Source organism: Microplitis demolitor, chromosome 4, assembly GCF_026212275.2.
Source record: "Microplitis demolitor isolate Queensland-Clemson2020A chromosome 4, iyMicDemo2.1a, whole genome shotgun sequence".
In the NCBI taxonomy this organism is placed as follows: Eukaryota; Metazoa; Arthropoda; class Insecta; order Hymenoptera; family Braconidae; genus Microplitis; species Microplitis demolitor.
The window spans coordinates 15246371-15271338 of NC_068548.1; the positions used below are offsets into that span (position 1 = coordinate 15246371).

Sequence of the window (24968 nt, forward strand, 5' to 3'; positions counted from 1 at the left end):
AGGTGTATTGCAATATTGAAAATAGGGTCTGCGATGGTGGCTAAACTCGTGCGCTACCGCGAGTTTTGGCTTTAGTAAAAAACGAATATTTTTATAATTAAAAATTTTTTTAAGCGTAAAAAATTTTATTTTTTCAAAATTTATTTTTCGTTGCATCCGCAATAATTTATCATTTTCAAAAAAAAATTTCTCAACTTTTTTTTACAGTCAGCGTTAGCGTTACCCAAAGCGTACCACGTGGAGGTTGCTTGGCCGGATTTACGCTTCTTACGCGCGTGCGTGTATGTGTGTGTGTGTGTGTGCATTCATGTCTCCGTCTGTCAGTGTCTATGTCTCTACGTTTGTGCTTCTGTTTTTGTCGGCGTCTGTCGAAGGACCTCTAAATTTCTGGGTCACAATTTAGTACTGCGTATTGCCTTCTCCGTTGGGTATTACTGCTTGTAAGCGCTCCCGCATGTTGATGCACCGCCGAATTTGTCACTGCGTAATCCCTTGCCAACATCGTAATAACGCTTGAGTCAACTGTTGCAAAGTATGCAGATGTGGATAGTCTCGTCGCAATCGACGCCCAAGCATGTCCCATACATGCTCAATTGGGTTTAAATCGGGACTCATGGGTGGATGATTTAGCGTTGTCACGTTGTTGGAACGAAGGTAATTCCGCGTAATTACTGCGGTATGAGGACGAGCATTATCCTGCATCAAAATGAAGCGTCTTGCTCCCATTTGTCTACGCATAGGCAGGACGTGTGGTTAAAGAACTTCGTTGATGTATCTTTCGGTAGTCAACGTTCCGCAAAGAATGAACAACGGGGTTTTGGTATTAATGAATACGCCTGCCCATATCATAGCTGATGTTCGTTTGTACAAGATGATTTTTTTGTAGATCGTCATGGAGCAAAATGAATAAGAAATCTACTCTCATTTTTGCTGAGAAATGGTTTTTTTTACATTTAGTTTTAAATCATTAAAATTTTAATTTTTGCTAAAAATATTATTTTTAGCAATAATTAAAGAATTTTTATCATTCGGAAATGTGAATTAAAGTAAAATTGAAGTAAAAAAATTATAATCGATGAACAAGTATAAATGAATCTAAATATATTATAATATGAGGTGTCAAAGTATTTTGAAATTAATTATAAAATTAAATTAAGTGACTGTTTTCGACATCACGCTCAGCCTGCGATTCATTTTATACTGTAACGTTCATTTCTTAGATTAAATTGAGGTTATGTTCAATTTTTTATAATTGTTATAACTATATGTGATGAAATATATTTTTCGAATTTGTGAATTTGATATTATAAAAAAATAAAGTAATATATTTTACATAAACTATTTATCAATGTTTAATTGATATTGTCTTTGATCAAATATAAGGCAGCATTATTCTTGAAATAAAGATTATACTATAATATCTAAAACTACAAAAAATAACTATAAAGAAAGCATGGTTTTCAATTTTATTGATCAATTTATATTGAGTTCCTTAATTTCACGCCCGTTGAAATTGATCGGGTACTACATCTATTACCTTATAAAAATTTTTTTTCTTGAAAATGATTTTTTAATTTGGGCTACTGACAAAATATTTGTTTGGGATAATCCGTAAATGAAAAAGGCATGAGATGTATGAAGCCTCTTTTCCAATTTCATGGTTAGTCGAAAGCAAAAAAACATATACAAACGACACGAAAATATACATTAAAATAAATATATGAAAAATGATACGCGCGCGTTTGCGCGCGATACATGTACGCTAGTAAACAATAAAAATGTCTTGAGAGCAATATACGTATTGAAAAATATGGTGATCCTGAAAAGGGCCATTGTTTTTGATTGAGAGCTGGGAAAAATGCTCGAGAATTTATTCGGGAGCGAGAGGTAGCTATCCAGAACCTGAATCTTAAGCTACGGTGGCACCAGCATAGCAGGAACCTTCCTTCAGCTTCGCTATGTGTTGGTCCTAACGCTGAAATATACTATCCATTTCCTCTTCAATGGCGTCGTACAACTAATGAAATACGAGCTACCACCTCTCCTATTCATTCTAAGATGAGATCGGCTCGCTAGTACCGATCGACAGCTAATAAAGCTGATTGGTTTGGTGGCATTAGCTAGAATCTATCAGTCTCATCAGACGTATAGATAGAAGTGTCTTCAGCGATCGATCTTCGCAAACTTTATTAATCAACGGTAGAATCATGGTCAAAAATAATGAAGACGTCCAAGAACTATCGGAAGAAGTCTACATCAGTTGCTGCGAAATAATTCGACAGCTTCTATCTCCATGGTATGAATCCTACGCGTGGCCATTTTACAGACAATTCAATGTCAATTGTTGGAGTTCTGACAATTACAAGGACATTGTAAAAGTGCCAATGGATCTGACGACCATATTTAATAAACTCGACCAACCGCAGTACAAAACGATTGAGGATTTCGTCAACGATGTACGTTTGATTTTCACAAACTGCTATCGTTGCTTCAACGAGGGAGATAAAATTGTCAGTATGGCTCAAAATCTCCAACATGTGTTTGAGATTTTGTACGCTAAGATGATCAACGTCTAAGCGTTACTTAGGTCCACTCCATGACGTATGCAACATGGCTTAAAAATTTAAAACTCGAGTTGAAAACTTGGGTTAACGACGGCCCTTTTGAGGGCTACCAAATTTTTAAAAACGTATAAAACTTCAAGAAATTTTTATTGTGTACTATTTCAGACATATATTTTGGAGTCAATTTTTTATTAAACCTTCTTAGTACTTAACATTGAAATTAAGATTTAAAATTTTTAATTTATGTTTCTAAAAGAAGCGTTGTGGATTTTTGCACTTTTGTATTATCCATTTGTGCACATTACGAGATATTTGCACACGAAATTTGTGTCATATGTGAAATGAATTTGCCACGCATGTGGCCCTACGACCTATGCTAAAACCATTGCCCTTGCCACATAAAGACTCTTTCAGTATCCTCTCTATACCATATACTATTAATTTCTTTATTTTCAGTCAAAAATTTTCCAAGTACAAGAAAAAGAATCGGAACTTGTGACTTTTAACGTTTTGTCAGACAGCAGAATTTACATGACATTTCCCGAAACTAATTTGTTATGTATAACCAAAATAACTTTTTTTCTTTCCTTAGCTGTTACAAACCACTAAATTTCTTAAGTTTTTTTTTTTTTTTTTTTTTTTTTTTTTTCAAGAAAACAAAATGTTGATGTTTATTTTCTTTTTCTAAAAGCGTTGTTTAATTGATTGTAATAAGTTATCGAGCGATATGAATGTATTTGTTTTATTTATTAATCATCACCCGAATTTTAATTTTTTTAAAATTAAAATCCAAAAAAATTTAATCAAGTATTACTGATTTTTCTATGAATCGGTATTCATATTAGCTTTAGAAAAAAAAAAAAATAATTCGAAATTTTTGTCTGTTGGCAAGTTCTGATATTTTGCTCAAAAACGAGTGAATCAAACATTGCGTTGTTGACGCTTTAGCAGTCTTTATTTCAGCCTTTATTGTTCATAGAGAATTTTGGTTCGCAACATAACTTTCTTAATTCGTTTCCCCACCCATGCATACTAATTTGTCTCGATACTTTCTTAATAGTTTTCGAGATATTTCATTTTAAAAAGTGCATAAAAACTTCCAAAAAAAAACCACAGTACAACTTTTCTATAAAGCAATGGAAAAAATTTATGTTTAAAAGAAAATCTCTACTTGTTATGGATGGAAAATGATGATATCAAAATTTTTGCAGTATTTGCACTTTTTATATGAAATGTACGCGTTCCTCAAAGAGACTGGTCAATGTTCCTAACTGGCTTACAAGCTGAACGCTCATAATGCAGAACACCGGAGGAAGCCCGCAGGGATTTTTTTTTTCTAAACGGTTAATGTACTACTGTGCAGTTATAGTTGATGATTTTTCATTTTCTATTTCGATTTTTGATCTTTAATTTGATAGGTTTTCTTTGCATATCGGTGACTTGCTTGGATTGTTTGTTGATTCAGTTTCAATGTGTATATTCTTAGTAATATTATTGCAGATTCTTTTTTTATTTTGGATTGAATCCTCAATATAACCTTCTACTACTTGATCACTTTTCCATCCACCGTGGCATTTGATAATAGTTAAATCAGCTCCGGCATCAGACAATAATGTCGCTGACATGCGGCGGAAGGCATGTCCAGTAAATCGTTCAGGAGATGGAAGTTTTAAGAATTTCGCAATTTTTTGTGGCATACCACCAAATTTGTTTACACCAATAGACTGCTGAGTACATTTACCTTTTTGATAATTTAAAAAGAAGCTCATAGTTTTGCAAGGATTTGGGTGTAAATTTTTATATTTTTCGATAATTGAGTAAAATTCGCCTGTTACTGTAAAAGAGGGTGATGAGTTTCGGTATTGGTTAATTTAAATAGGAGCATAGATGAATCGTATTCTGTTATTTCGTCAATAATTATTTCACATAACTCTCCGCGTCTACATCCTCCTGTTATACCAAGTATCAGTGCAATTTAATACACACAATGAGGATGACAAAATAAATAAGATGATAACAATAATAATAATTGAAATAGTCATACTTACTTTTGTATCCAAATGCTCGAAATCTGGAGCTTCATTGATGAATTTTTCAATGTCTTCATCCGTAAATACCTGAGACTTTTTTCCTTTATAACCAAGAGCATTTTGTTTTAAAAAAGCGATCAATTTTGTGTATTTCTTTAAATCAACATTATTGTTGACATTGAGTGTAGACTTTAACATGGAGTATTGAGCCCATAACGTCGGAGGAGCCATTGTATGAGATAAGTTGTCAAAATATGCAAGTAATACATTCTCAGAGAATAATAACTCAGTGTTTTGATTGACTCTCCAGGCCATAAATTTATCATATACTTGCAAATATTTTTTTCTTGACACTACTGGCAGTATTTTTTTGTAGCATTAGCTGCCATAGCAGTTAAATTAGGTGGAGTTAGTGTTTTTGTTAATACTTCACTCATTTTTATTAAAAACTTTTTGAGTTCAACAAAAAGCTAGTTACCCGAAATTCAATAGCGACGGATTAAATGTACGCATATGTTGAAGTCGTTTACAAGATTCGACTGTCGCTATGATTTTTTGTTTCTGATTTTTAGTCTACCTAGCGGACGTTTGCCGAATTAAAAAATAATGAAACTTATCTATAGCGTATTTTAGTAGTCGTGTAGGAATGTAGAGACAAATAGAGAGAGAGAGAAGTTACTTTTCGATACGAGTTCGAGGAAAGTTAACTAAACTATAGATTGCCAGAAATCGTATAGTTTGCGCCCTCTGCATGCTACTCGAAAATTCAACTTCCGTGGTTGATATGACAAAAACAATTTTTGACGTTGGAAATTTTTTCTACCTATTTTTCCTGAGCAGGTATGAATTTATTTACCTGGCGTCAATTTTTTTGTGGCGGCGACTTTGCTTTTATTACCCAGCAGCCTACCAATCGCGCATGCGCCAATAACCGAATGGGCATATACTTGTGTTATCGTTACACGTACTTCAACATTTATGTGTGTATGATCTTGTAAGACGTTAACGAAAGAAAGACAAAAAAATATATAAATAGACGAATCGAATAACAGGGGAAATAATGGAGAAAAAAAAATATCCGCATTTACTTACTCATTTATTATGATATTGATAGTCCGGAAATATAGAGGAAATAGTAATCATAATAGTAAGCGGCTACCCAGATACTCGGACAAATTTGTTTTTTCATTTTTTTTGTAATTTATTCTTTTTTTTAAAAAAACTTAATTAACTTTTGAAAAATTAATTCGACAATATAGGTATCAATCGATTCCAAATTTCATGAGTCGTCCAGAAAACCTATCGATAAAAGATCGATTTTTTGAATCTTAACTAATTATTTGTCATAAACAAATAAGTTAATTAACTCTTAAAAAATCGATCCGACAATGTACGTATCAATCGATTCCAACTTTCACAAATCGATCAATTGGATATCAAACTTGCGGAAACTTTACAGTGACCCAATCGCATCGGCCCATTATTGTACCCCCACTCTTAAAATATGACCAATAGCAGTAGGCCTCATTTTTTTTTCTTTTTCTTAAAAGAAATTTTAGTAAGTCTATCACAGCTCACTGTCATTGGTCACATTTGAAGAGTGGGGGTACCAGAACGAATCAATGCGCTTGAGTCACTGAAAGATCCGCGCAAAAGGCCTGCACAGTGACCCAGAAACCATTCAACATTTCAACGCTACCAGCACCGACACTATGAGTCCAGCAGATATCAAGAACAACGAGACTTTTAACTTAAGTGATATGGGGTAATCTTAGGGAACATAGGGTAGACGGAGCAGGTGAAGAGCCTCAGAAATTCTACCAAGACTTCTTCAAGGTGTCGAGCACCAAAGCCAAAGTATATCTAGTCAGTAGGGCAGGTGAATAATGATTCACTAGTGACCTCTAGGTTCTCCATTTCTATACTCTTGAGACGGCTTCTACGATATACTGCTCAACTGGTGGTTATTGTAACCTTTTCCAATGAGACGACTTCTTCAAGACTAAAAAAATCCGGATGGTTGCAGACGTTTTGTTTGATGAGTCGACTTGAAGTGCTGGAAAGGAAGAGCGCTCTCTCCATGGTCCGCGCCACTTAAAATTCATTATTTTTAACAATTCTTACATAACATTTTCTATAAATTTCGTTTTTATTTTATAAAATGCCAGCATAATACAAATTAGTAAATGTACGTTTTTTTGCCGGAGCTCAAAAAAAAAGCTTTAGGGCTGGCTCGCAACGTCAACCGATAGACAGATTTTTTGTTATTTTTGGATAGTAGATAAATGATTTATACTATGGTTAACTGAAAAAATCTAATTTGGGATATAACGGACACCTTAATGTACATAGTTATATTGCTGGTAGATTTCTTATAGAAATCTAGCTACACGAAAAAAAAATTTAATTAAAATTGACGATGTTAACTTCGTAATCGTAGAGTATACTTTCAGTAGCGTAAATTTTCAAATGTCTTATTCTTAAATTTACTATGTAGGTTACATTTTTTACTATTTAACAATGTAACTTCTACAAAAACTTTTAGGATTCGAATTATTTTAAATATTGCAATGTTAACATCGTAAAAAGGATAAAATAATAATTACAATACAAAAACTACATTTTTTCCTATATATGGGTCATTCCACCAAATAAAGTTATTTTTACGGGGCGACCCTCATCCATTTGATTCAAACTTTGTGGAGTCTTTCCATATATTCAAACAAAAATTCTCTGAAAATTTGAGCCTTTAATATGCAGCGGTTTCAAAGTTATGATTTATTGAATTTTTTACAAATTTTTGTTTTCCACTTTTTCATTACTTTTTTTGAAGGAAACATTTTTTTAAAATAAATGAGCACATAATAGTTGTTCGTAGGAAAAATTCTCAGCTTTCCACCGAAAATATTCATTTTTTATTTCAAGTTACAGAAAACCCGTTAAAATTCGTTTAAAATAGGAAAAACGATTTTTATGCGCGGCGCTTGATACATCTAATTTGATATTTTTTTCTGAAAGCTGAGACCTTTTCCCACAAAATATGTAATTTTCACGATGTGCATACTTTTTGTTTGAACAAAATTAAATGAAATAAAACTCTCTATGATGAAGAAACTTTAATTCTTAACTTTTTTGAGGATCTTGATATATTTTTAACACAAATATATCCTAGGCTATCAACAATATGTGAGAATATACACGGAGAAAAATGTCGGCTCGAAACCTATCAATTTTTATTATGCTGTCGACCAAACTTGAAACAGGAAGGTAAGCATCCAAAAAATTATTATGCTCATACGAAAAATTATTATGCTGTATCATGATACCTACTACGCGCGAGATACCTATCGATAAGATTTAATAACAATTACTTTCATACATTATAATAGTTATGATGCGCCATAATAATTTTCCATAAGAGCATAATAATTTTTTGGATGCTTTCCTTCCTGTTTCAAGTTTGATCGACAGCATAATAAAAATTGGTAGGTTTTGAGCCAACATTTTTCTCCGAGTATGTACTGCTTGTATTTCTTTCATCGTATTTGACTCTAAGTATCGTACGTCTAAAACATTCATTTTCTATAAAAGTCATTATTCCTTGATTAAAAGAAACGATTCGAAACGATTCGTAATGTTAAATGCCCCTAAAGAGTGTGATTAAAAAGTATTCAAAGTATTCAAAAGCATTAAAAAGTATTAAAATTTTTTTTTCCAATCGTTTTAAACCGTTTCTTTTAATAAGAGTTGGTTATAAAAGTGAAATCAACGCCGGTAAAATTTTGAATAGCCTGGATGCATAAATCTTGCGGTGTGAGGATATGTTTTCTGATATGTTTCTGCAGTAAAGCTCTGACAACAAAAATTATAAAACTATTTTTCATGATACCAGCATCAAAGCTTCAAGTTTCAGAATTAGTGATTTGAACTTTGAATCTTGCGTTTTGTTCAAAAATGACTTCAGGCAATTGGTGTTATCTGCCTTAATGACAGTTCTAACTTTGTCATCGTTTTATAAAAATTTGTGTAAATAATAAATAGCATTTGTAGTTTCTGTTCAATTATAAATTGCAAATCATAAGGTACGCGTAAACTTATGGTTGATCACACCATTGATTTTTAATTAACTTAATTCTAACTGGCTGCTGCCACTGAAACTAATTTTCAATGCAGGTAATCATGAAAAAAATAGTGTGTAACACGAGATGAAACACGACTTCAGATTGCAGTTATTGTCAGCTTTTGCCTACGGCTTGGGCAGCCTACTTCACTCTCGTCTGATATCGTTTTGTTTGAACTCTTGCCACACAATGAACTATTAAAATTTGATAAAACAATAAAATCAATGTCTTGTATTTAAATAATTATTGATTTTGTTCATACAAAGAATATGCACATCGTGAAAATTACATATTTTGTGGGAAAAGGTCTCAGCTTTCAGAAAAAAATATCAAATTAGATGTATCGAGCGCCGCGCATAAAAATCGTTTTTCCTATTTTAAACGAATTTTAACGGGTCTTCTGTAATTTGAAATAAAAAATGGATATTTTCTGTGGAAAGCTGAGAAGTTTTCCTACAAAAAACTATTATGTGCTCATTTTTAAAAAAAAATTGTTTCCTTCAAAAAAAATAATGAAAAAGTGGAAAATAAAAATTTTTAAAAAATTCAATAGATCATAACTTTGACACTGCTGCATATTAAAGGCTTAAATTTTCAGAGAATTTTTTTTAAAATATATTGAAAGACTCCACAAAGTTTGAATCAAATTGATGAGGGTCGCCCCGTAAAATAACTTGATTTGGTGGAATGACCTATATATCTCTCTATGTACTTTTGAATAAAAGAATATTACAGTGCTGCCTCTGTTAAAATATGATGTAAGTTGTGAAAATTACGATGTTACATCGTAATTCTTAGATAGTAACTGTGTCCTTCTAAGAGGATGCGATCGAATGAACCAATTAGGACGTTCTTGGAGGCAATCGAAAGGGCTCAATAAGACTTAGAACTGATTAAGTTTGAGGCGAATAGGGCAAGTGGTTTATAAGTTATACGCTAAAGACCAAAAACGTGAAAATTTTGAATTTTTATTCTTTGTATGGCTCATAAACTAGATGACCGACCTACCCCGAAATCTAATGAATTCTCAGTTTTGGTGAGCCCTTTGGATTCCCACCAAGTCTTTTCCAATCGGTTAGTTCGTTTCGAAGATATCGTTGGACAAAAAAAGTTATTATTTAGTCGCCTACCTAGTCCAAAAGCACCAAGAGAAGAGCACATTATTGTGGTAGCTAAAACGATATGAGTATGAAAAAATAGTAATCTTAAGTGATATTTATTTCTTGTACTATATCATAGTGCCCGAACTTATTTAAAAGTAGTAATATCAACTAAGCATTACTAATTTTGAGAAAATCAAAAGTCGGGTGTTGACGATTAACAAATAAAACAAATAATTTTATATAGCTTGATAATTTATTACCATCAATTATACGACGTTTTTAGAAAAGGAAAATAAACATTATTATGTAATAAACATTAACATTTTATTTTCTTAAAAGAAAAAATAAACTTAAGAAATTTAGGGATTTGTAACAGTTAAGGAAAAAAAAGAAGTTATTTAGGATATGTATAACAAATAAGTCCGGCGAAGTGCTTAATCGACTAGTAAATACTAATTTTGACTAAATCTTAAATATAAAAATATTAATTTATTTAATGCCGTAAAATGAGCGGCGGAGTCTAATCTGAAATTTAAGACAAGTAAAAATATTGAAGAAGCATGGAAAAAAATTTCAGGACTTAATTACAATGTTGAATACAAGCAAAGTTAAAAATAAACTGACTCCAAAATATATGTCTGAAATAGTAAACAATAAAAATTTCTTGAAGTTTTATACGTTTAAAAAATTTGATGGCCCTGAAAAGGGCCGTTGTTAACCCAAGTTTTCAACTTGAGTTTAAAATTTTCAAGCAATGTTGCTTTCGTCATTGAAGGGAAGTTAACAACACTTAGACGTTGATCATCTTCGCGTACAAAATCTCAAACACATGTTGGAGATTTTGAGCCATGTCTACAATTTTATCTCCCTCGTTGAAGCAACGATAGCAGTTGGTAAAAATCAACCGCACATCGTTGACGAAATCCTCAAGTGACTGGTACTGCCGTCGGTCGAGCTTATGATATATGGTCGTCAGATCAATTGGCACTTTTACGAGGTCTTTATAATTGTCAGGACCCCAACACTTGACATTAAACTCCCGGTAAAATGGCCACGCGTAGGATTCATACCACGGAGATAGCAGCTGCCGAATTATTTCGCAGCAACTGATGTATACTTCTTCGGATAGGTCTTGCACGTCTTCATTATTCTTGGCCATGTTTATATCGCTGATTAACGAAGTTTCCAAAGATCGATCACTGGAGACACTTGAATCTATATGTCTGATGAGGCTGAAAGACTCTAGCTAATGCCAACCAAACAAGTCAGCTTCATTAGTTATAGATCGGTACTAGCGAGCCTATCACAGCTAAGAATGAATAGGAGAGGTGGCAGCTCGTATTTTATTGGTTATTAACAAAACAAAGGTCGAATGGAAGACGAGCTGCCACCTCTCCTACTTATGCTAAGCTGCGATTGGCTCGCTGGAACCGATCTAGAAGTTAAGTACCTGGCTCACTTGGTTGACATTTCTCATTCACTAGTTCATCATGGAGCAAGTTCATACCGACGTAAGAGAATAGGCAAGAGATTATATTCGTTCTCATCGCCCTGACATCAATTTTTCTACTCCTACACTGCCTGATATGCGCCAGGCAGTGAACTTGCTGTACGACGCCATTGAAGAGGAAATGGATAGTACACTTCAGCGTTTGGACCAGCACATAGCGAAGTTGATGGAAAGTTCCTGCAATGCTGGTGCCACTGTAGCTTCAGATTCAGTTTCTGGCTAGCTAACGCTCACTCCTGAATAAACTCTCGAGCAGTCTTCCCAGCTCTCGATTAAACAAAATGGCCCTTTTCAGGGCCACCAAGTTTTTTTTTAAACGTATATTCTTCTCGTTATTTTTATTATTTATTACTCCAAACAAATGTTTTGGAGTCAGTGGCTCAAATTAAAAAATGATTTTTGCGGAAAAATTTTATTTATGCGGTAATAGACGTAGTACCTGATCAATTTCAACGAACCCGAAATTAAGCAACTTAATATAAATTGCTCGATGAAATTAAAAATCATATTTTTTTTATGGTTATTTTTTTGCAGTTTTATATAATTTTTTGTTCAAAAATAATGTTGCCTTATACTCAATCAAAGACAATATCAATTGAACTTGATAAACAGTTTATGTAAAATATATTACTTCGTTCTTTTATAGTATCAAATTTCATAAATTGGAAGAATTCATTTAGTCACATATAGTTACAACAATTATCAAAAAGTTACATAGGGAAGGCAGAATAGGTGGAGGCTCTGGTGAAGAGGCTCAGGAATTCTATCAATAATTCTTTAGGGTGCAAGCACCAAAGTCAAAGTATATCTAATCAGTATAACAGGCGAAGAATGAATTACTAGTGACCCTTAGGTTTTTCTTTTCTATACTCTTGAGACGGCTTCTAGAAAATATTCTGCTCAACTGGGAGTTATTGTAAGCTTCTCCAATGAGGCAACGTGGTCGAGACTAGAGAAATCTGGATGGTTGCGGACGTGTTGTTTGATGAGTCGACTTGAAGTGCTGGAAAGGGAGAGTGCTCTCTCCACGGTCCGCGCCACTTAAAATGTATTATTTTGGACAATTCTAGCGTAATATTTTTTGTCTCACAAACTCTCGAAGTTTTTAACTAGTTGATCATCTTTAAAACTGTATCTTCGTTAGCTGCGGTCGGTTGAAAAGGGAATGTAGGAATACAGTTTATCTACTTAGTGATCGTTGTGACCTATATTGTTCTGTTTTAAAAAATTTTTTTTTAAGTTAAGAAAAGTATTATATTTTTTATTTTTTTTTATTTTTAGCGTTTAAAGCTCTGAACACATTTTCCTCGAAAATACTTTCTTATAGTCTATGAGCACTGCCAACATTGAGTTTTACAATTTTTTTTTTTTCTCTAAAAGGATTTTTTATCTCCAAAATGGCGTAAATTGTCTTAAAAAATAGCGGTTTTTACTTTTAATGACCACAAAAAGATAAAAAATGAAAAAAAAAATAATCAGAGAACGTTGGGGGGAGGAATTGATAATGCTCTGACTAAATTTAGTGGTTTTTTATTTTAAATAATTTCCAGCTGAGATAAAGCGCTCACCGCAAATCGTCTATTTTAAAAGACGTTCTAAGAAAGGCTCCGTCACCGGCTTCTTTGTGGATACTCTTACATCAAAACATTATCTTATGTTGTTGAATATATACTTAATAATGTTCAAAAAGTTTTAATGAATGAGTTCAGTCCATACGCCTAAAAAAATTAAAAAAAAATCAAATTTTTTCACGATTTTGCTCTCACCCCTCTCCTTCCCGTAAGGGTTTGTCATTAAAATGGATATGACTAGAAAACGATGTAGAATTTAAAACAAATTTAATGAAGATAATTTGCAGGAAATAAAATTTTCTACAAAAAAAAAAAAAAAAAAAAGAAACCAGATGACATTTTATGATAAGTCTGATAGTTTCGCTGGAAAGTAAAAATATCCCAAAATTTATTATAACTCTCTCTCTCTCTCTCTTTCTCTCCTACTTTCTCCTTTTTATGGTAAATTATATCTTACTAATTTTTATTATGCTGGCATTTAATAAAATAAAAACGAAATTTATAGAAAATGCTATGCTAGAATTATCCGATAATAAATTTTGGACAATGTAGCGCGGACCATGAAGAGAGCGCTCCTCAGTCCAAGCACTTTAAGTCGACTCATCAAACAAAACGTCCGCTGTCTGAATTTCGCTAGTCTTGACCAAGTCGCTTCATTGGAGAAGTTTACAATAACAACCAGTTGAGCAGAATGTCTTGTAGGAGCCGTCTCAAGAGTATAGAAATAGAGAACCTAAGGGCCACTTGTAATTCATTCGTCGCCTGTCCTGCTAATTAGATAGACTCTGGCTTTAGTGCTCGACACCCTAAAGAATTATTGATAGACTTCCTGAGGCTCTCCACCAGAACTTCCACCTATTCTGCCTTCCCTATGTTCCCTAAGACTACCCCCATATCACTTAAGAAAGTCTCGTCGTTCTTGGTATCTGCTGGACCCATAGTGTCGGTGCTGATAGCGTTGAAATGTTGAATGATTTCTGGGTCACTGTGCAGGCCTTTAGCGCGGATCTTTCAGTGACTCAAGCGCATTGCTTCGTTCTGGTACTCCCACTCCTCAAATCCGACTAATGGCAGTGAGCTGTCATAGACTTACTGAAATTTCTTTCAAGAAAAAGAAAAAAAAAATGTGGCTCACTGCCATTGGTCATATATGAAGAGTGGGGGTACCAAAACGGACTAATGCAATTGGGTCACTGATCATTCAACATTTCAACGCTACCAGCACTGACACCATAGGCCCAGAAAATGTCAAAAACGACAACGTCAAGGGTGCAAATTCGGGGGTGATTCTTCGGGACTTGACTTCCGAACAGGTGGTGGCTCTAATGACGAGCCTCAAGAATCCAGCTCGATGTTGAGCACTAAAACCCAAACTGCCTTTTTCAAGCCCACCAAAACTTTTTAACGCCAACAGTCATTCAACTTTTTTTTTTTTTTATAAAACATGTAAAATACAATTCCTATATTTTCATACCATCTACTCATGTACATGAGAAATTTATACATTCACTTGAAACATTATATCATACAAAGTCATGACGATTGTTAAAACATGATACTACAGTTAATAATATTCGAATACAATAAACGATTACTCGATCAATGAGTGCAAAAAATCTAATTTCATTTGAAGTCTACTTACTATGTAGATAGTGAATTTGTCAACAAACTATACGAGTCATTGATCGCACCTGGGAATCAAAGAAAAAATGAAATGCGAGATCTTACTGCTCAGTCCCACACGATAGAAACGAAATTCATAGAAAATTTTACGCTCTCCCTTTCCAGTACTTCGAGTCGACTCATCAGACAAGACGTCCGCAACCGTCTGGATTCCTCTAGTCTCGACCAAGTAGCCTGATTGAAGAAGCTTACAATAACCACCAGTTGAGCAGAATACCCTCTAAAAGCCGTCTTATGAGTATAGAAATGGAGAGCCTGGTCAGCCTAAAATAACGCACAAGGCTATCAACAACCCACATAATAGTACGTCTAAGTGAGCGACGTTCAGCTATGCTCATTAGTTTAACTAAACAGCTCTTTTCAAGGTTTTGTCTCCAGTCTTTTCCAAAATTATGATCGCTTCCACGCGGTATAATCTATTTCTTTGACACCATCCCATGTGACTCGTTGTAATTTTGATTAATGAGCAACAAACGATCTTTGAATATTTTAAAGGGTCAGCGATCTCTCCATGGTCCGCGCCACTTAAAATTCATTATTTTGATCAATTCTAGCATAACATTTCCTATGAATATAGTTTTGATTTTATTAAATGCCAGCATTATAAAAATTAGTAAGCTATCATTTACGAGAAAAAAAGCGAAGAGAGAGAGAGAGAGTTTTGTCTCTTAACCGAAGAATTCACTTAGTTCAGCGTAGGTGCGATCAATGTTTCTCATAGTTTGTCGACAAATGCACCGCCCACATTGTTGATTGGTTCGTGAGCTAGAAAATTCTAAAAAAAAAAAAAATTTTTTTCCCGCGTTATTTAAATGGAAAATAGAAAAATGGATTGGAGCAAACCTCAATAGAATTATTTAAAGCTCGAATGGGTACCAAATTTTTTTGTTTTTAGGTACACTTACAATTTTTGGATAACATAAAAAAAAATTATTTTATTTTAAACACCCGAATATATATATATATATATATATATATATATATATATATATATATATATATATATATATATATTAGATCCGCAAAAATGTGGTAATAAAAAAAGCGAAAGATTTCCTCAAAAGCTTTGTATTTTGTTATAACAAAGTATTTCTGAGACATAAAACTCAATGGATTATCAATAATTTACAACACCCACTTCAGAAAGACAGTCATAACTTTGGAATTTTCGTTATCCACTATATAACAGAAATTTTAGAAGGTTATGCTTCAAAAATTGACGGTTTCGATTCGAATTATCTAAAAGAAGAGATGAAAGTAAAATGTCTTTAAATATCATTGGACATAAAAGAGCGATGCATGATATGTGCACATCGTCCATGGACAGACCGAACTTCAAAGAAAATCACGATGATTTCAGTGTTGCATCAGTCAAAAATTGGTTTATTATTCATGTTTAAAATATTTAAATAAAACAGTCAAACAAATGGAGACATTTGACTATAAATTTGACTTACGTAGCAAGTATTTAACATCAAAATAAGCAATCTTCGATTGAATATAGTATTAAGTTTATTTCTTTTAATGCCGTGTGAATATATAGAAGATGATTCTTTTAATCCTTTTTGACTATCATCCTTCTTCGTGTATGTAATCTAGCATATTTACACGCAAAGTAGTCTGCAATATATTCTATTGTTTCTTGAAACTATGAAGTCGTTGCAAGCATCTCCTTAAACACATAATTCTCTTATACTTTTCTATTTTCTACATGTCTTTTTTCGTCTTCCAGTAAGTCTTTTTATGCACCATTCTCAAGTAGACATATTCATCGTCGCTTTTAACATCTAGGAACTTTTCACCTTGATTGAAAGTACTAGGATATCGATTTTATATTTTCAAGTATACTTCAAATGATATAAATAACACAGTTGTACAGTATTACTATTCAAATATCATTGATAGCGAAATCAAAAGATTTAGAATACTGGCGAGTTTAAGTCGGCAGTTCTCTTTGTAATATACGAAAGTGAAAGAACATGTGATCATTATTTTTATAGTTAATTTGATGTTAAATAATATATATAGTATATGAAACAAAAAAAATGATAACCTATTACACGGAGAGAAATTTATAGTAACCATTCCTAGTACTTTTATAAAATGTCATCCCACACTGTTATGGTAATAAATACTTGAAATAATGGATTATAGGCCTATACTTTCTGGGAAAAGTTTCCATAACGATAGGAAAACTTTCTATCATTATAGTAACAGTTCCCATATCGCATTGTAATAGAATTATTGTAATGATTACTATACTCATAAGAATAGCTCCTATAAGCAAATATGAATATATCTTATAACTACATTGCAACAGCTCTTAGGTGCATGCGGAAATAAACCCTACATATTATAGTAACCATTCCTATATAACAGGACCTATATTTGTAGGAATGATTACCATAATATGTATAGTTGCCGTTCCTATAACCGACATTTTAAAAAAACCAGTTTGCATGCTTCAGGAAACCATTCCCGTAATATATTGTAATTGTAACCATTAGTTACTTTTCTTGTAGAAAGATATGATAAATAAGTTTGAAAATTTGTAGCATACACATGTTGCTATATGGTTTAGATATCATTTCTTTTGCGTGAGACACAGCATCATTTTTTCGCTGCGCTATCGATCAGAAATTAATCTGTTTCGATTGGCTCCAGATATTAAAACTCAGTATCAATCTAGCTAATAAGAAAAATATAGTGCGAGCTTAATGTGAGCTCCGAATGAACTTTACTGTCACCTGAAATCCCGAGTAGTCCACACCCCGCCATTTTGTGTCTCAACACATCATGTTGCTCGCAGCGACTCGGAGATAAGAGAACACTAGGTGATGGATGAGGGCAAGTTTGTATAATGGCTTGTCTGAAAATCTTAGTGCTTATAAGTGAAGGAAACCCGTAAGGGTATGGGGAAAAATTGCATCCCACCACTAACCATAAGCAATATGTAGACCAATACAGGGAATTGGTACCATGGGGGACCCATTCCACGCCCCACTTCAACCAGAGTCTCTCTATTTCCCGAGATGGGAGGAGTGTTTGGGTCCAAGTGAGGTTGGACTCGTGAGGGCTGTTAGGCACCCACATGCTATGCATGACGAAAGGGTAAACCAATATGAGCTTATGCTCATATTTCGCTTTTATAATGTATGGTGGAGTCAGGATATACAAATAGAGCTTACGCAGCGCTAGTATGCCCAACCGGATGAGGAATCGGCCTCCCGTCAAACGGAGTCGGACTTAACGGTCCCGTCACATTAATTTTTTTGTCACCTAAAATCATCTGTTTTTATTTTTTGCTACACTATGTACTATTTTGAATTTGAATATGATAAATTTCAGGCTTAATTTTTGAAGTCGATCGTTCGCGAGATCTTTTAATTTTTTAGATGAGAAATGAAAATTGCAAACAATCAAATACCATTCATTCAATTTACTTAGTGCCTTTTAGTAATAATTATATGATAGATTATCTGATATTTTGAATCAAGTCAAATTTTATACGTTCATTAATTTTTTTTTTCCAGGATTACGGAAAGTATATCCATATTATTTCACCTTCACAACATTTACCAAAGGTCGTTGGGTTGGTGAAAAGATTCTGGAAGTGTTCGCACGTGAATTTCGAGCTCACCCTGCTGAAGAATACGAGAGATGCATACGTGCTGGTACCCTAACAGTCAATTATCAACGAGTAGATGTTGACTACAAACTGCGACATAATGATCTACTTGCTAATGTAGTTCACAGGTAAAAATACGTATTTTTTTTTTATAATCGATTGATGAATTTTTTACAACTTATGTTTGTTATAATATATTCCGAAATTCATAATATTTCATGAATGCTCTTTTTAAAAAATCTGATCGGAAAGTTAAATTTTTTGCCATCGTTCGAAGAAAACAATGCAAGCTCACCTCGATTTATTTCCTCCTGCCCGAAGAGTATCCACTTCTAACTTCTAAACGTGGTAAGACTTTTAACTTTCCACACAGATTTGGAAAAACTGTAGTTGATACCACACGTGATCAAAAGGGTGAATTATTCACCAATCATAGTTGCATGATGAGCTTTAGGGTTTTGTCGCATTTATATGAGGGCTGTGAGACGCTACAAGCTATGTAGTAGTAGCCTACACTCACCCACGGCTTATTGTAGCGTCACTCACCGCATTGTTCTTCATGTAGGTAGTGTAGACTCTTCATTGTACAGTGTGCTTACTGGATATAGATAAAGTAAACGAACACTCCGAAAGGGTCGAATAGCGTAACTGGTAAAGCTCCTGCGTGATGCCAAATCGGTCTGGGTTCGATTCCTAGTATGAGCAAACTATTTATTTTTCTCAATATGTTCATAAACAATTAATCGAGAAAGTTTATTCCTTATGCCCTCTACTACTGTATTATGATATTCTGAATATACGCATAAACTATCCTGCTTCACAAAATTTAATATTTATAATAGGTTTAATTCAGTCAAAAATACAGGTCGATATATATTTTTCGAGAGATTCATTTATAATTTAATATTACCTTAAGAATATAATTTGCTTAAATTAAAATTAAAATATTTTCATTCCAATAGACCGTTATCTTGAGTCGATAATGTAGTTTTCTCAAACTGAGAGTAAATATTCTTCTGCCACCCAAAAAAAGTTCTTGGTATGAGATTTTTATAAATATTGTGACAATTTACTATACTCACCAACTAAGACAGAAAAGCATCTTGTTTTGATGGTTTTTTTTACTTGGTTAAAAACAAAATAAACTTCATTTAAAATAAATATTCTTAAATCAAGATTATTTAATTTGAATGAAGATTTGATTGTACTTGATACGATATTTTTATTATTAAGACCAACCTTTCAAGCTCTACAACTCGAGTATTATTGGTCGTATCCACTTGGCTTTCATGAACTTTTTTGTTGCAAATTCCATGCCCTACAAAAGCTTTATAGTGCTTTATTTAAACAAACATTTTTTTAACATTAAAAAAAACCAAGTTGAAACTGAAAAAAAATTTCCCATGCTATATAAATAGGAAATCTAATTCTAAAATTTAAAATCAAAATATATATGATATTGTTAAAGGTCGCTCAATATCTTAAAAATTTCACGAAAGTATCAGCTGATTTACTTTTTACTAAAATTTGGCAATTACTGATAATAATAATAATTTTAAGAAAAAAATTTGGGTGCACATAACATCTACAAGTTTTAGATGATTTTCAAATATGAATAGCATTTTTCACATAAATTTGGGCTGACCATTACAATGACTTATACATAGGATATTGTAGCGTAAAAAAAAATAAGAATTTTTTTTGATATTACTGACAGCAGAATGATGATTATATTCTACTTTTTCAAAATTGAATACATTTTTTCAGTTTTACGGAGCACAACTAAATTTATCTGTCACTATCGGTTGTCTAACCTAGTCGTTAAAGCGTCGGCCTTTCGTAGGTAAGGTCTTGGGTTTGAATCCCACTAGGGTAGATGCGGTCATTAATAAGTCTAGCGTTTTTCTCTGAATTAAAAACTTCCAATCCGATTAGGAATTTAATTATACGCATATCTGATAATCTTTGCTTCGGCAAAATAATTAAAAAAAAAAATACTAATTTTTTTTTTCTTAATTTAGTTAAAATTTCAATACATAGTCATATCAAGTCATACATGGCTATAGCTGGCCAATTTACATACATGGCCACGTATAGTCATCCATGGCTATGTATGGTCATGTATGATCATATATGGGCATATCTAGTCGTATACGGCTATGTATGATTAATTTTTCACGGGATATAATTAATTAGATTTAATCTGATCCCTAAATTGTTTATGTTGTTCTAGAGAACTGGCATGACACGAAATCTTAAATCGTACTTCATCTTGTGCCACACATATTTTTCATGATATCAGCATCGAAACTTAAAGTTTCAGTGTCTCTTTAGCTAGTCAAAATAAGCTAATTTCAAGCTGATGCGGCGAACAACTACTAGCAAATTCGCAATTACCTTCATACAGCGGGCAGAAACATGCGTCTTTCTTCTGTAAGGAAGAAACACAATTGTTTCTACCCCGCGTTAGTTGTATTTAATGTTTATTTGCAGCCTTAATACTTTCATTTGTTTGCTTGTCGCTTTGGTGCCTACATCTACACTGAAGCTTTGAGTTTTAATGTCTGAAATCAATCAAAGTATGACAATTTAAGACCAGTATGCATTCATAAATTATTATTTTGGTCGATAAGAATGGAATTTTTTAAAGGCGAATGCAATTCTCATGAACTGAAAGTAAACAGAAACTAATACACTGAAAATGATGCTCTCGTCATGCTCATTTACGTAAGTCTGAAATTAGCTCACCTAGATTGAACGTACAGGTATTGTATGAGGAGTAGTCTGCCGGTTAGATAGTAAACTCTATTGAAGCGAAGTCTTAAGTTATAAATTTGGTGGCCTTGAAAAAGGCCGTTGTGGTCTTGAGAAAGACCGTTGAGTTTTGCGTTAAGAGTTTGAGATGACGACGAGTTGGTTCTTAAACGAACCGCTGAGGAGACGAGATGATTTACGTTTGACCTGAAGGTCTGGTTGATTAGCTCTGAAAAGAGCTAAGACAACTTGAAAGTCAGTTCTGAAAAGAACTATTGGTGTTGAGACGTAGCTGGAGAATATTCAAGCCTTGCTCGCTTGAATATTTACTAGTTCGTTACAGTTGATAGCCTTGCTCGCTATCTGAAGAGTTCCTTACAGTATAACTGGTCAGCAAAGAATGCGCTGCCGCTCTGAGCGTCCCTTCCTTTATACACGAGAGTCGGGTTCTAGAATGTTCTCTGTGGAGTGGGAAGAATCGGTATCTGCGCTCCAATGAGATGGCTGGATTGAGAGGAGAGGGGTTAAAGTTATGAGTTGACCAATGAGAATACTTGAGTGAGGCGAGAGAAGCTAGATTTTGCAACTGCAATGCTTTTCAGTCTATGCTCAGTGAGACTTCGAGTCATTGCAGTCTTTCTCCATGGTCCGCGCGATATGAACCACTTACTTTGGAACAGGTATTTATGCTCGTTGATTGAATGCAGATTAGTGTTGTAATAATCGACCATGAACAATCGATTATTTACAATCGATTATAACTGAAAGACGACAATCGACTGTATAAAAAACCGGTCTTTCAACAATCGATTAATCCGAAAATCAATTTTTTTTTCAAAATTTTAGATTGTTTTTATTATCAACTTTATAGTTGGACAATCGAATATCCAACAATCGATGTTGACAATCGATTTTAGATGTCTCAATCTAATTTTTTAAAAATAATTTTTGGAGGAAAAATAGATTTTTAACTAGTAGTTTAAACCAACTGTTAAATTTAAATGTTTATTTTTAATATAAAATAAAATAAAAAAATTTATTATTTTCGAAGTAACTTATGTAAAAATAAGTTAATATAATACTTTTTTATATTATTATTATTTAAGAGAAAATTTTTCTACAACAATCGATTTTTTGTGTACAACGTTTAAGTTGGGCAATCGAAACTACAATAATCGATTGTAAAAATCGATTGTTTAAAGTAACAAATAATCATTAAGGACATGGCTATTTACGGGTGAATAGCACTTTCTTTTCTGTATATGATATTCATTTTTTAATTTTTTATAACAATTTTGTCAATAAAAAAAATTCTAAAAATTTCCAGATGTCGGCTAACTTCAATTTCATTCGAAATTGATCCTTTATTGTTAAAAAATCAAGCAATAGATTTTGCAAAAAATAATTATATAAATATAATTTTTTCAAAAAAATCGATGTTGAAAAAACGTTTTGAAAAAATAAAATCGATTTTTTTTTCATTAATCGAACCCTTCACAATCGATTGCAAAACATCTACAATCGAACCTTTAACAATCGATTGTTCGATTAATCGACTTCGATGTTACAACACTAATGCAGATAATATGCTAAATAACTTTTTGTATCAGACAGAAAAAAGCTTATTCTTATTAAGAGAAATTTTCAGTATTACGTTATATAATAACATCAGTGTTGCCAATGTCCGGGTAATTTGTCATCAAACGGGTAATCGAGCAAGTAATTGAACACAGGCGGGTAAAATCGAGTAATCATTTATTTAATAAAATCGACTTAAAAAAATTCTGCCAAAATTTGTTTAAACTAATTTCTCATGTATTAAAATTCATATTTTACCGCTTGCACTTATAATTTGCGCTTGCTGAATATCAAAAACGTAAAGAGTGATTTACGCGAGCATTTAACCAATCAAATTTCTGTTTTATACGATGACATTCAATGTAGTTATATATGAAAATACCTTGACTAGTCGAAGAACGTATTGATATAGGTTTGAATTCAAAACCGTATTAATATTTATTTTTCCGTTTAAGTTCTTTTTAAATAAAAACGAAGTCTTTTATATCATTTTCCTATTTGCTTATAGTCTTCAGTTTTGTCAAATTAAATAAATAAATTTTAATAGTTAATTTTATCACCAGCTAAAGAATTTGTATAATTAACGTAATACATTTAGATGGATAATTCTAAAACAATTGAACATCTGATGAAAGATGGTCAACGGGTGAAAATTAATAACTATTATTTTTTCATTATAAAACCAGGTAACTATTCTCAACTTAATATATTGTACATATTGATTATTATTTTTTAAAAATTATTGTATTTTTGACGAAGAAAACGTAATTTTTAAAATTCATGAGAGCAAATTATTGTTTGAAGATCAGAGCCCAATGAATCTTTGAACTCATCACGCTCATCACAAGTATCTGACGAAGAAATTCACTGAGAGTATTATTGAAATTTCTTAAGTAGCTTAAGTATTAAAATTAGTAATTTGATTAATTATTTCAGTACACGACGAAAGATTAAGTAGCATAGATAAATGGGAAGAGTAAATATAATTACTAGCCAAAGTCAATATATTTTAGATATTTAAATATTTTATCAAATAAAAGTTTAAATTGTTACTAAAGGTAAATATATTAATAGCAAAAATATAAATAGGTATATTTAGTATAATTTAATAACACTATTTAAATTATTAATTTAGGAAAAGCAACAAAATGATTCATCAGAGTCTAATGAAAATTTAGAAACAAATGATGAAACTGAAAAAAAATTATTGAATCAGGTATATATTATTTCGTTTTATTTTTAATAAGATAAGATTAATTAATATAGAATAAATATTTAACTTTTTTAGAGTAATAGCTCAGATATAGATAGCGATTCGGAATGCGAGGGTCAAAAGTCGGATAAAAAGAAAAATGTGAAAAGATTACGTAAAAAAAAATTAACGGTGCCTAAATTTTGTAATGCTTGGCTCCACAACGAAGAGTTTAGAGAGTGGTTGAAGAAATCAGTCCATAATGAAAGTAATAAGGCATTTTGTAAAATATGTTCAGTTGAAATAGTCTGTTATAATAAAAATAGTCTCAAACGTCACTCGAAATCAGCTAGACATGTGTCAAATCTATCAAAGCCCACTAATAATTATACTATCAATAATTTGATGCAAGAAACTCCTCTAGACAAACAAGTGAAAAGGGCAGAATTAATTCTTAGTGCAATCGTAGCCACGAAATGCTTGTCGTTTTCATTGATGGATGTACTTGGACCCATTTTGACAAACATATTTGTAGATTCAAAAATTGCAAAAAAATTATCAATCAAAAGAACGAAGACTATAACCGTTGTTAAAAGTTTATCAAAGATATTAATAAAAAATTTCTGTGATAAACTAAAAACTCCAGGATCGTTCTTTTCATTGATAATGGATGAAACGACCGATGTCAAAAATATAAAGCAATGTGCTTTTACAGTCATTTATTACGATGAAGCAACTCAAAAAATTATGACAAACTTTTTTGATTTCGCAGAAACAGATTCAGGTGACGCTAACGCTTTATATTCTTTGGTGGAAAAAGTTTTGGCCGAAAAAAATATCCCCTGAAGTAATTTGGTTGGAATTTCTTTCGATACAACCAATGTCATGGTTGGAGATAAAAAATCTGTCTTTGCATTATTAAAAAAAAATATCGATGGAATTGTAACGGTAAAATGTTCATGCCATATGATACATCTTGTCGCTTCAAAGGCATGCACCAAGTTATCTACTTCGGCTGAAGACTTATTGCGTAATTTAGGATCGTATTTTCATCGCAGCTGGAAACGAATAAAGGAATTTTAAGAATACTTTAAAGTTGATATTCACAGAGTATTGTCACCCAGCACAACACGTTGGCTGTCATTGAAAAGTTGTGTTGATCGTGTTCTCGAACAATACACCCCTTTACAGGTTTATCTTCAAGGCCAATTACTCAAAGATTCATCTCCAACAC

General features: G+C 32.7%; 1 protein-coding gene across 3 annotated transcripts in view; it reads left to right on the top strand.

Moving 5' to 3' along the window:
• The window catches only part of LOC103571387 (pseudouridylate synthase RPUSD2), a 126126-nt gene that overhangs the window by 79796 nt on the left and 21362 nt on the right, over nucleotides 1-24968 (top strand). For all 3 annotated transcript variants that reach the window (XM_014441502.2, XM_014441500.2, XM_014441501.2), the window contains exon 5: nucleotides 18116-18338. In XM_014441502.2, the coding sequence (XP_014296988.1) occupies nucleotides 18116-18338 (223 nt within the window). The remainder of the gene's footprint in view (nucleotides 1-18115; nucleotides 18339-24968) is intronic.